A 12,959-nucleotide genomic window follows, 5' to 3' on the forward strand; every position below is an offset into this window, starting at 1 on the left:
CTAATCTAATGAAATATTGGCGTGTAATACGATTGGTTCAATGAAGTATATTAATTAACTAATAAATTCAAGTAACAAATAAAAAAGGTAAAAGAAAGAATTATAACGTACTACTACAATACTTGAAGTCACCATCTCGTTTTTTGATAAGAAGCAAGCAACATGACCTGAATAAAGAGAGAAATTGGCAAAACTAACCTGGGCAATGCGGAGTCAGCCATGGGAGGAGGGTTGGTAGTAGTGGGTGTAAGGCTTCCCGAACCCATGGTTAATTTGTGCTGCCTAATGTGGAATTGAGGGCCCAGAAGCGATACACACATCACTATCAACCCTCCGCCCATAGCCGTCTCCGGATCACCAAGGCTAGGTTTGCCCACACCTCTTTTTATTTAGGTCATGTTGCTTAATTCTCATAAGTGATATTGTGATTCGAAGTAGAGTATTAGTATTTTTATAATTATTTTCTTTGTTTATCTTATTTTTATTTATTACCAAATACACTTGTTAATATAGTTCAAAAAACTTATCTTCGTGCATGGCAAGTCAATCATTCCATCAAATTATATTTTGAGCAAACTTGAGCGCTGTGGCCCTCTAAAAGATTTGTTTTGCCTTCGTTTGATAACCATGGTGCAATGTATTGTTTGTAACAACTAACAAGACACTGATCATACTTTGTATTATGGTGCAATTAACAAAGTGGTGGTCTTGGTTACAAAATCCCAAACCACAAACCAACATGTTGTAGTGTTGCCGATTGAGGACGAGGGCAAGGCCATGGTGGCAGTCGAGGAAGAGGTCATAATAGTTGAGTGGCAAGAGGAAGCACACAACAGAACCACAAATCAAAAAGGGTTGACTAATGTCAACATTGTCCTTGGAGGCACGTATGAGGCACCCGAGGCACAGGGGAGGGAGAGCATGTGTGTGGGAAGGCAGAGGAGGATAGGAGTGGGCAAAAAACCGAGAATCGAAGACCGAAGCCGAAAAAATCGTAAGCAAAGCCAAAAAAAGACAAGGGCCGAATGTTCGCTGGTTTGCTCAGTTAGCAAACATCAAAAACCGAAATTGCTTCGATGACGTACACCGAATTAAACGAATATTATATTACAGGCCAACAAAACTAAACCTAAATTCAGAAAAAGCTAAATCCCAATATGCCATCCATGAAGCTTTCCCAGCCTTTTTGTCTACCCATGCACACAGCACCCATGCAGCAGCCGCAGCTTATCTCGATGCGCTCGAGGCTTCACGCACATCACCTAGAGCCGCCATCTCCATTTGTGGATTTGCCCACGACCCGCAATCCCAACAACCGGCGCCCACGGCTCCAACGCGTAGCTTCCATATTGCCGCGGTGCCCGGCGCCCATAGCATCCACCCGGCGGCGACCAGCGCGCCCATGGCTCCCACAAGCCACCGGCACCCGACGCCCATAGCTCCCACGTGGCGGCGACCAGCGCGCCCATAGCTCCCACAAGCCACCGGCACCCGACGCCCATAGCTCCCACGTGGCGGCGACCAGCGCGCCCATGGCTCCCACGAGCCATCGGCACCTGATGCCCATAGCTCCCACGTGGCAGGGACCAGTGCGGCCATTGCTCCCATGAGCCACCGACACCCGGCGCCCATAGCTCCCATAGGACGGCGGCCAGTGGCACACATGGCTCTCACGAGCATATACGGTTGAATTTCAGGCCAAAGATACCGAGGCTAACTTGCTACGATCGTTGGTATTAAATCAAAACAAAGCTATAATACTCTTTCCTTACAACTTCAAGTGAGTGTTACTGTCTTGTGCATATTCGGTTTCCCTTATTAGTCGAGATTATAGTAATGTAATTGATGAGTTATGCATGCACGCGCAGGTTCCACTATATTCTCCTAGAGATTAAGCTTGAGCAGGGACTAGTAACCGTCTTAGACTCGAGACGAAAAGATCCCCAGGAGTATGCGGACATGACTGAAATGCTCGAGAAGTAAGTTAAATCGATCATTATCGCACCATATCGGCAACTTTGTTCATTTCCTGATATCAAGTAATTGTTTTCTTTGTCTGACAGGGTTTGGAAAAAATTCACCTCAAAAGCTCCGGGACTGCCGAAGAAGCTGCAATTTAAACACCCGAAAGTAAGTACTACTAGCATGTTCCGCGTATCTCCTAGTGATTCAAGCGCTAGTTTCATCAATACCATTTATAGCATGCTTGCTTATCAGTTTGATTGACCTCTATTTTTTGTAAAGTGGTTGTGGCAGGAAGCCGGGAATAATTACGGTGGATACTACGTTTGCGAGTCCATCCGCTACACGACCTATGAGTGGGGCTACTCTGACAAACAATATGAAGTGTGTAAATAATAATATTCACAATTTTATTTTATTACCATCATTTTTGTTGAGTTTCATTTATTCATATATATGTATTGACCCCCTTCTTCAAATTAGATGTTTCGGATGCGGAATGAACTCCTACCACCAGATCGTTTGCGAGCAATTCAAGAGGAATTGGCGGTATTCTTTCTTGAACACGTGATCAATAAAGACGGAGAATACCATGTGGACCCTGAGTTCATATATAATTAGGAGATTATATTGTAAGAGATAATTATATTGTATATATGTAGCCAGTAGCGTAGGATAGATATACGAGAACTTGTTGTTCGACCAATCTCTCGGAGAAGGAGAGGTGGTCGATATCACTTCTCTTTGTATGCATATGTTCATGACGATCTTCTGTTTCCTTCATTTTTGCTTACTAGCTAGCGTGTCGAGTCCTCTCTATACGTATAGTACGTAGCGTCGACCAAGCACGGAGATAAGAGAGGACACTTCTCTCTATTAATTAGCTAACCAACACAATATATGAAACACCTAAATTAACCCCCCAAAACCGCCTAAACCCACCCCTTTCAAAAAAAACTCAGCTCCTGCCAGCTGCTGACGCGTGGATGCCTATTGGTCCCGGTTGGTGCCACCAACCGGGACCAAAGGGCCTCCCGCCTGGGCTCGCCGCACCGGCGACGTGGAGGCCCTCTGTCCCGGTTCGTGTAAGAACCGGGACTAAAGGCCTAGGGCTTTAGTAACGACCCTTTTAGTCCCGGTTCAACAACCGGGACAAATGGGCCTTACGAACCGGGACAAATGACCCTTTTTCTACTAGTGACCCCTCCAATCAAAATGATTAGATTTTTATGACCTCTTGTTTAATCCATTGGGAGAATAGGGATCACAATTAGTTTATTGTGAATGTACCTGAAAACTCATTTTAAGTAACTTCAAGATTTGTGTAGATTTTCTGTTTTCTAACGGAATTGACAAAGTCACCACAGATGGCCTCGTGGTCGACGGAAACGTCTCCTCCCACTAAACGCACATAATCAAAAGGTATGAAATAAATGCAGAAAAATGCGAGCACCAAAATAAGTTTAGAACATGATCTCTGGTGGGTTGGTTTGCCCATGGCTATTGTTATTGCTGCAACTTTTCGTAGCTAGTCTTTGAAAAGTATTAAGGAGCTAACTAGGTAACCTTTCAGGTACGGTGCAACGTGGATGGACCAGATGAATAAGCAGGAATATAGCTGGAATTCTGCGTCCATGGAGAGGGACGTGCATCCTAATGTGCATGGAGATGGACCATTTCCTTGCGCGTCCGGAGACCAAGGTTTGGGCGCGCTTACACATTGCAAAGTTGAGACGATGGATACTGGGAGGCGAGCTGTCGTTGGGTGTGTGAGCTCCCCAATTTGAGAGTATGAGAGTGACGACGGATTGCACTGAGCATTGCCTTACGATAATACCTTATATGTTCAATGATAATATACTGGGACGTATTTTTTTATTATATTTATTTAGAATTATTGTTGTTGCAGTTTTCTAAATAATCATGATCAAACTTTATAAACTTTGACTTCTTCGGAAAGGAATGCGGCAGGGGAAATCCCTACAATAGGATTGTACTGGAAAGAATAAGAAATAAGACCCAAATCCTCATTCGTGAGGACTTGAACCTGATTGACTGGGCCGTACATCCACTCCCCTAATCAAGTGAGCTAGTCTCACTTTTTAGTGTTTGATTTATAAAATAATACACACTATATAATGAAACGAATGGAATGTTAACCAAATGACTTTGCCGTGGGAGGTTGTTGATGCGTGCCCGTCGTTTGGAACACCGATTCCTGCTGAGATTTTCCTCATGAGAATTGAAGGGTCATCGTTTTTATTGGTGGCTAAGGAAAATCAATCTAGATTCAAGATTTGAAGCTATATGAACTATTCTAAAGAACCGATCTAATCTTTGATTGATCGGGTGCCGCGCCCCCCGGAGAAAAGATTAATCTCCCCGGAGGCGACGCGCTGCGGAAGTGGTGAAGGATCTAGGATCGGCGTCATAAGACTAACCGCTCCAATACCATGTAGAAATTATAGGATGGATGAATATTGTATTTTTTTTATTGATCTAATCCTCATGGGGATTATATAAGTGTACTAGACTTGGAGGCAAGAAGCCCATGACTTAAAGCACAAGATGATATGTAAAATCCTAGTCTATCTCTAGTCTATACATATTCTAACACAGTCGTCTCGACACAATCACACCCTGTCTCTGTCATGCTTGATGTTGCTCAGGACGTACTTCACATGGGCGTCATCCCTCCAGGAAGCTACAAGGTTCGTCCTTGCCCTCCCAGCCTCCCACACAAACTGCCCGAGGAGCTTCCGCGTGCCGCTCAACTGCTATGACCTCTTAAAACCCACGACGGCCTTGCACTCGTCCTTTCTTTTTGGCGGGGGTAAAGGAGATTTTCATTACTCACGGGGGCCTCTCAGCCACTGCCAAGTTTACGATGAAGTCTAACCCCGAGTACAACCACTCTGCGGTTCAGGGGATACTACGGCAACACTACCAGCTCCTAGTTTGGGATCCTGTAAACAGTTACTGGACCGACGACGAGTTCATTGCACCATGGTACAAAGTACGATTGGTTGCTTCTTACCAACATTACATTACACCACGGTTCTTGTAGGAACATCCTGACTAATGTAGCCTAAAGATCATCAAGCAAAGGCAAACCAATTTTTTTAAAGGCCATGGGAGGAGGATTGGTAGCGATGGGTGTAGGGCTTCCCGGAACTCAACTCCAGCATGTGTTGTTATTAATTACTTCCAAATTAACCATAGCTTAGCGATGGGAGTACCTGCTAAGCTATGGTTAATTTGGGTTAATTTGTGCCGCCTAATATGGAATTGAGGCCTCAGAAGTCAGACACACATCGTTATGAACCATCCGCCCATGCCCGTCTCAGGATCACCAAGGCTAGGTTTGCCCACGCCTCTTTTTACCAAAGCCAAACCAGCCGGGCGAATAATTCAGCGGTCTGCAGTCTGTATAAAATCAGAAGACAGAGGCACCACATGCTACTTATTTCATAGCTGACATGCGCTTGACCCAAAATTTGAAGGCAGAGACCATGCCTAATTGTTTGACACATCCCACACAACCCTGATCACTCATGAGGTCAGTAGTCCACTAGTTCACTACCACTGGATTCCCAAAATGTAGACACTGAAATATTACATTTCGGCCTAAATATTTCAGGAATTTCAGTAGTACACAACAAATCAAATATTTTTCATTTTTTTGAATTTTTTAAATATTTAATTAAATTCAAGTGAATATTTCGGACCTTTGGCTGAAATGCAAACTGAAATCACTGAATTTCACTGAATTTAAGTGATTTTGGTTGGTGCTGAAATTGTCTCGAAACTGAAATTGAAAATCATGGGCCTTCCTCCACGCCCCGCCCTCCGTCTAGCTCCTCCCACTCCCGGATGGGCCGGATCCGCGCGAGAAGTCCGCCAGGACTGCGGCCGGGGTCGCGTAGGCAACGTAGGAGCGCTCGCTTCCGGCCGACGTGGTGAATCGCCGCCGCCGCCGCGAGCGATGGATGGGTGGGCGGGTGGGGCGAGGAGGAAGCCCATGAAGATGACACTTGGATGTTGGATCCAATGGTTGAGCTCGCATCATAGCATGGTAGCACATCAGCTCCCGTATCACCTGATATTTCCTCTATATCTACAAGGCTGTCCCGAGGCGTAGGTGGAACCTGGCTAATGCAGTGTGTAAGATTACTAAACAGCGGTTCAACAACTGCCTTGAAATGTTTTCGTCATAGTGCGTTCAGCAACGAAACTACTTGGCACACGATAGATGCGTGGCCGATTCAGGGACGATGCAAAATCTGAAGATGCACTCAAGTTTGCATTCTACACCAACGGCTTGATTAGCAACATCGTTCATAGATTGTGGACATGTCGTCATGTGCATAGCAACGCTCGTTCAGCAAACTCACATTCTCACCTATTTGTATGGATGGTTTATATGACTTTTCAAAACCTTCAAGGTAACGTGTGATTTTGTACTTGTGCAGTTTCTCAATAGAACCATAGCGGAACTATGGTAAACACGGGATACGACGGCAGAGCAAGACATTGGCAGCCAGATGAGTGTGAAAAGGGTGTTGAATCAATGTTGACGAGCCCATGTTGGGGACTGAGTGTACCGGTACCAAGATGGACCGGAGTTGACAATGAAAGTTTTGAGGAAGTGGTGAAATTTTTTAAATAAGAAAAATAATTAGAGTAAATGATTGCATATTATGTTATAGCCAAGGCACTTTTTACGGATGAGTAAAATAAAAGAACGCGAACTAGGGGCAAGCAAAAAACTATATGAAGAAAATTAATCGTGAATTTAACTCAGAATTTCTAACATCGAAAGTCATTATCGTTTAGACATGAAAGTCAAGAAGATAAATGATGATAAGTTCAATTAACTATTAGATGTGGATTCCAATACGTAAATTGCTTACTTTTTTTTGAGGGAATGACATCATGACGGATTATATTGATTTGGGGAAAAAAGATACATCATCAGCCAGTACATCAACTAAGAACTCAGTTGGATCTGCCGTCCACACAATTGTTTGGGCATCAACCACCATACTAGCTATCACATAAATTAACGAATAGGTTGCCAGAGAATCTGGGGAACAAAAGCAGGTTAACGGGTAAAGTAACGTTTTTACCTAAGAAGAGAAGAATATCAATAATTGGTACTAAGTAGGGTATATCTAACTATTGATTTGAACGGTCTTCGAGTGTACCTAGTCTTCTTAATGTCGGCACATTGCTTCCTCCAATGGTGACTTGGAGAGTCAACGTCACATTAATGACTTATTTTTTTCTTTTAGGCCAACCAACATCTCATCACCTCCTCATCGCCGGATTTAAAGGTTGCTGCTGCTGGATGGGTTCCTCATCGGCAAGGAGAAAACAACACGATTATCCCTTCCATCTTTCTCCAGGTTAGTGTTACCCAATCTTTGCTTCATTCATTAGTTCTTCTTTCTACCAAAGTATATCATGAGTGTGGACAAAGGATATTTTCTGTCCATATTGGAAGATTATTTCTGTGATTCTGTTTCAGGAAGAAGATCGTCACATATGCCTGGCTGGTGCAAAGGAGAGCCATGGACTTTGAGCTCCATTTGATTAAGAGTATTACAAACAATTTTTCGAAGAACCAAGAAGTTGGGAGCGGTGCATATGGAGCTGTTTACAGGGTAATGAATACTTTTTATAATAATTTTTCTATATCTACATAGTTGTCAAATTAATGTTACCATTACCAGCTAGCTAAGTTCGACAACGCTAACAAGTGATCATACAGGCGGTGCATAACGGGGAAGAGATTGCTGTGAAGAGGCTTCATGCCTTGCAAGGACTTGATGATAAGGAATTCGATAATGAATTCCGTAATTTTACAAAGATCTTTCACAAAAACGTTGTAAGGTTAATTGGTTACTGCTATGAATCACAAGAAAAATTCGTTGAGCACAATGGGGACCTAATTCGTGCTAAAGCTATGGAGCGAGTTCTTTGCTTCGAATATATGCAGCGTGGAAGCCTTGAGAAATATATTGGAGGTAAATCTGATCTAAAATTAGCTAAATTAGTAGTTTTCCAAGATATATAAACGATTCCGCATCTTTACATGTGTAACATATGCCCCACAAATAAGCCTCTCTATTTTCCTGTAATTGCAGATAAACCTTGTGAACTTGATTGGACAACATGTTATGAAATTATTAAAGGGACATGTGAGGGTTTAAATCATCTTCACATGCAGAAAAAACATATTTTCCATCTGGACATGAAACCTGCTAACATATTGCTAGATAATAGCATGGCTCCCAAAATTGCAGATCTTGGTTTATCCAAGCTTGTTTCTTCCACAATAACATATAAAGCAGAGGTGAAAAAAGGAACATAGTAAGTTGATGCATGTTTTAAGCCCGCAATTTATGCTTACGTATTTCTCTAGATTGAAGTTCTATTTGTATTGCACTAACCATATCCGTGATGCATATGATATCATGCAGTGGGTACATGCCACCAGAGTACATAAACAATGGATTCATATCTGAGAAGTTTGATGTGTTCAGTCTGGGGGTCATAATTATAAAAATGATGGCTGGGAATACAGGCCATGTCAGCTGTTTTGAAATGTCCCCAAAAGAGTTCATTGAGCTTGTGAGAAAAGTTCTCGATTCATACAACAAACATGAGCATAGGCCTTTTACATGTTGTGCTATATGCACTCCTTATTCGTGCTTGCACACTATGTACCACTTTCTAATATACTTTGCATGCTCATTTTTCGAATCCAGGTAAGTAAAACTTGGAAGGAGAAGATGCAGGCAGTGTCAGGGTATTCATCTCACGAGATATACATCCTTCAAGTGCGCAGATGCATTGAGATAGCATTGCGATGTATATGCAAGGATCGAAAAGAAAGACCTAATATAGAGAAAATTGTTCATGAACTGGAGGAACTGGAGGTTGAGACCAATAAAATTGCACTACCTTTTGATCGGTCAAAAGACCTAATTCTGAAGGTATGTATGTACAAGTGACTATTCTGAAGGGATGGACAAAGCCCGAAGATGCACCCTCTCTATTTATTCCCTTGCACCCTATCTATTTATTCTTTGTTCTGTATTTTGCATTCTGCTTTTCTACACTAGTAGCACTCCGGCTTATGAAATAGGCAATCTATACAGTTTGTTTTCTATTAATGCATTTTTTTATGATTTGCCACACTAATTGGTTCTTTCCTTGCAGAGAAGTTGTGCCACCAATGATGTGGCGGTGGACCCAGCGTTCGAGTTGCGCTTCCTCTTCGAGCCGAGGAAGGAGGTGTCGTGCTGCCTGCAGCTCACCAACAAGACGGATGGTTTCCTCGCGTTCAACATAAAGGTCAACAAGAACAAGTACCGCGCACAGCCCAGCATTGGCACAATGCCTCCGTGCTCCAAGTGTTATGTCATCGTGACGCTGCGTCCGCAGGGGGCGGCACCACCCAACATGCAGTGTCACGACATGCTGCTCGTGCAGAGCATCAGCATCAGCGAGCAACTGGCATCAGAAGATACTCAAATTTCTTATCAAGAAGTGTTCAAGACAACCTTAGCGGAGAAGGTGGTAGATGAGGTGAAACTGCCAATTGTTTATGTTCCTTTATTGGATGGATAATAACATCTACCTGTCGCCAAGCTGGTGCGCCATGGTGTTGAATTCAGACAATTCTTGAATCGAGTAGTACGCTATATATGTAGCCGTGTTATTTGCCAAAGAGAGTTCTCTGTAATGAGGACGCTCGTGTGTGGTGTGGGTAGTTGACTTGAGGCTTTTTTTTGCGAGTGGACATAAAAAATGATATAATCATCCTTTCAGAGAAAAAAAATCCCCTTGCATTTGTTATGAGAAGAAACACTCACGATATTTTGTTATAGAGATCTGAGAAACATTATGTAATACTCCCTCCGCCCCGAATTATTTGTTTTAGATTTGTCTAGATACGTATGTAACTAAGACAACTAATTTAGGGTGGAGGTAATGCAGAAAAATACACTGAAAAACACAAACAAGAAATAAGAAATGCATACTCGTCTTCAAAGTCTTTCCACTCCATCTTCTCATCAAAGCCTGTGATTTACCAAAGAAGCAAAGTTCGAAAATTGCTTTTGGAGCATGAACACTAGGTAGCACGCTATCCCCACCGCTACCCCAACCGGGGCAGTGCCTCGGTCTGTTTTCCTAGCTAACATATCCAAACTAGGTATTCGGAACTGTCGTAAATAAGGTTCATCTATGTTTATGTTTTATTATTTCTTCTTATGTTTAAGTCCATGGCTCTAGCTGTCTAATATTATGATTTAATCTTGGTTTGCACTGCCCATGCATGCGGAAATTGTAACTTGAAAACATCGGATGACGTAGAGCGTCGACCTAGATGTAGGAAAATCTCGGGTGACTTAGATTTCGCAGTATATTTGAGTCGTTGCACGAGGCCCATGTGTACTTCATTTTGTATCCTATGGTCCGGCAAATTTGATATGATCAACAGTGAAAACATGGAGGAAGATTATATCTCCCTATGGAAGAAGAAACCATGATTTACGCCTGGTCGAGTGGTGGTCATCAAACATATAACAGTTATTCTTATTGCGTTGATGAGCGGCGAACCCCAAAAAAACTTAGCCACAAGGCAGCTAGGGGTGTGATTTCGGCGATTTCTCTTAGCTCTCTGGTGGTATATTAATTTGGCTGGAAGGCAAGAAAAAGTTATAACAAAGGTTTGATTAATCTTCTAGGTACTCCAAGTTGTTAGGTTTGGGTGCTCTCAGCGATGACATCTCAATGTTGGAGGTTGGGGGTCATATGGCATTAAAGTCACATGTCTTTATTCACGTCGTGTTGTGATCATCGCAGTCGACGTGGACAACAGCAAGGAGTCTTTAACGTTTTGGTCCTGCAAAATAACCACTCACTAAACCGACATATTGTTGTTTGACGCTTCTGTGCTTTGCACGGTGGTGGTGGCGACGATGGATTTAAGTGTGATTTGTTTGGTAATTATCTTGTTTCGTGTTCCTGGTCATCTTCCTCGATTTTAAGGCGACTAAGCAGTGCTTCAACAACTTCCTTAAAATCCCCTGAAAAAATAACTTCCTTAAAATGTCTTCTTCATAGTGCATTCATTGACCTCACATTGTCAGCTCTTTGGACGGATGGTTCATATGGCTTCTCAAAATGTTCAAGGTAACTTGTCTGATTTTGTACTTGTGCAATTCTTCATTGGATCAATGGTGGAACGTTGAGAAGCAAAAGGTGAAGCAAAAGACGATGGCTTTGAATGATTTTGATGTAACTTTTAGTTTTATCTTCGATCTTTATTGTTTGTTTGTTTTCAATTTATTTTATTTGATATATATTTTTAATTACTCAATAAAATTAGGTCTTCCACTTAGTACATTATGCCCTGGGCCATGAGGAAATTTTGTTAGCAAAATGGCTTTTTTTCTGAAAAACCAACACATGGATGTTTGAAGAGTCTGGTTCTGACCCATATTCAGTATGTTTGGATCGTACTACGACATTAACCAAGTTTCATGAGTATAGATAACCATGAAATGGTAGGTTCAATTAAACTAACTACATATCCAAAATAAAATGTTGTCTCCATTTCAACATTATTTATTTGAGATTGATAGCTAGAGTTTTTCTGTGACACTTTGTTATTATTTGATTCGGTTAGTATTGCCATAAAAATATCACACAGGAATAGTGGCTTAGTCTCACATGGATTGGCGGTTATGACAGTCAGATAAACTGCAATAATCAATAATAGAGAAGATAACAACTTGAGTAGACAAAAGCAGATCAACTTCCCAGTATGTCCTGTAATATGAATTGTCATGTCAAATATTATGGACTTATGGCTTTCCTCCAAATACCAACTGTGCAACCACCGTCTCTCACCATCTCTTCTTGCTGCCCATCCAACATAAGGAAAACCTATCCCAATCCAAAAAGTGTTGTATGCATCCGGATTTGTTGTGCAACCAGTATACCCAACACTTAGAACACATGGTGAAACCTCGCGAAATGCAGAAGAACATAACACATGGTAAAAAAGTGCGTAGATTACCTCCTATGGCTACAATATGCATGTATAATTACTATAGTTTATTTATTTGTTGTTATTATGTGTGGACAAATACTTTGCAAAAGTCATTGACAAACCAACTTCGTTGTAATTGTTTTTAAATAACTCAACTGTCCCTCAACCATGTACAAAAAGGACAAAAATCCAACACAAAATCAACAAAAAAATAAGATTTTTCTTGTATTTGTCCTTTTCATATCACATAGAAGAACATATATTGATGAATTTTTGCACAGTTATAATGCACTTCTATACATGCACGTATACACAAAAAATTGAAAAATTTCAAGCCATAAAATCAACTTTTTAGAACTTAAAAAAATAGGCATAATGTGCCCGCGGTCCAAAGTTAGTATTCGAGAGACAACATAACTACCTTGCGGACATGTACAACTGGGAGTCTAAATTGGCCATTTACTCTTCGAATGTGAGGTTTCCAGGAATGGGTGGGTCCTGGCGTATAATGATAGACATTGGCCATAAATTACGAATGGCGGGTCCAACTATCGTTGCTAGATAAACATCCAAAATAGATCTCTGAACAAATAAATAAAGAGCTTTGTTTTGGTACACCCTCCCCTAGAAAAGTTTACATATTTTGATGCAGATTAAAGGTGGAGATTAAAAATTACCCCGTCCATAAAAAAGATAAGATTTTTACGGTATTTTGTTTCATCCATTGGGAGAATAGGGATTGGAAATAGTTAATCATGAACGCACGAGAAAACTCTTTTTAAGTAACTTTAAAATTCATGTAAACTTTTTGCTTTCATAAAAGAAAACTTTCCATGGCTATAGTTATTGCTGCAACTTTTCGTAGCTAGTCTTTGAAAAGTATTAAGGAATTAAGTAGCTAGCCTTTCAGGTACGGTGGAACGTGGAT

The 12,959-nt window shown here is 41.5% G+C and overlaps 2 protein-coding genes across 2 annotated transcripts in view; one reads left to right on the forward strand and one right to left on the reverse strand.

Annotated features, from left to right (window-relative positions):
• LOC109739077 (uncharacterized) overlaps positions 1-12,959 on the reverse strand; it is a 91,408-nt gene that overhangs the window by 53,053 nt on the left and 25,396 nt on the right. The gene's annotated exons all lie outside the window — the stretch shown is intronic.
• LOC141041495 (cysteine-rich receptor-like protein kinase 44) lies at positions 7,283-9,620 on the forward strand. Its single transcript, XM_073507761.1, has 7 exons — positions 7,283-7,370; positions 7,493-7,628; positions 7,736-7,991; positions 8,112-8,337; positions 8,448-8,598; positions 8,736-8,963; positions 9,190-9,620. Exons 2-7 carry the CDS (start codon positions 7,536-7,538, stop codon positions 9,598-9,600), a joined length of 1,365 nt encoding a protein of 454 aa, XP_073363862.1. The 5' UTR covers positions 7,283-7,370; positions 7,493-7,535; the 3' UTR covers positions 9,601-9,620.

The sequence above is a fragment of the Aegilops tauschii genome, chromosome 2 (assembly GCF_002575655.3).
Source record: "Aegilops tauschii subsp. strangulata cultivar AL8/78 chromosome 2, Aet v6.0, whole genome shotgun sequence".
NCBI classification, from domain to species: domain Eukaryota; kingdom Viridiplantae; phylum Streptophyta; class Magnoliopsida; order Poales; family Poaceae; genus Aegilops; species Aegilops tauschii.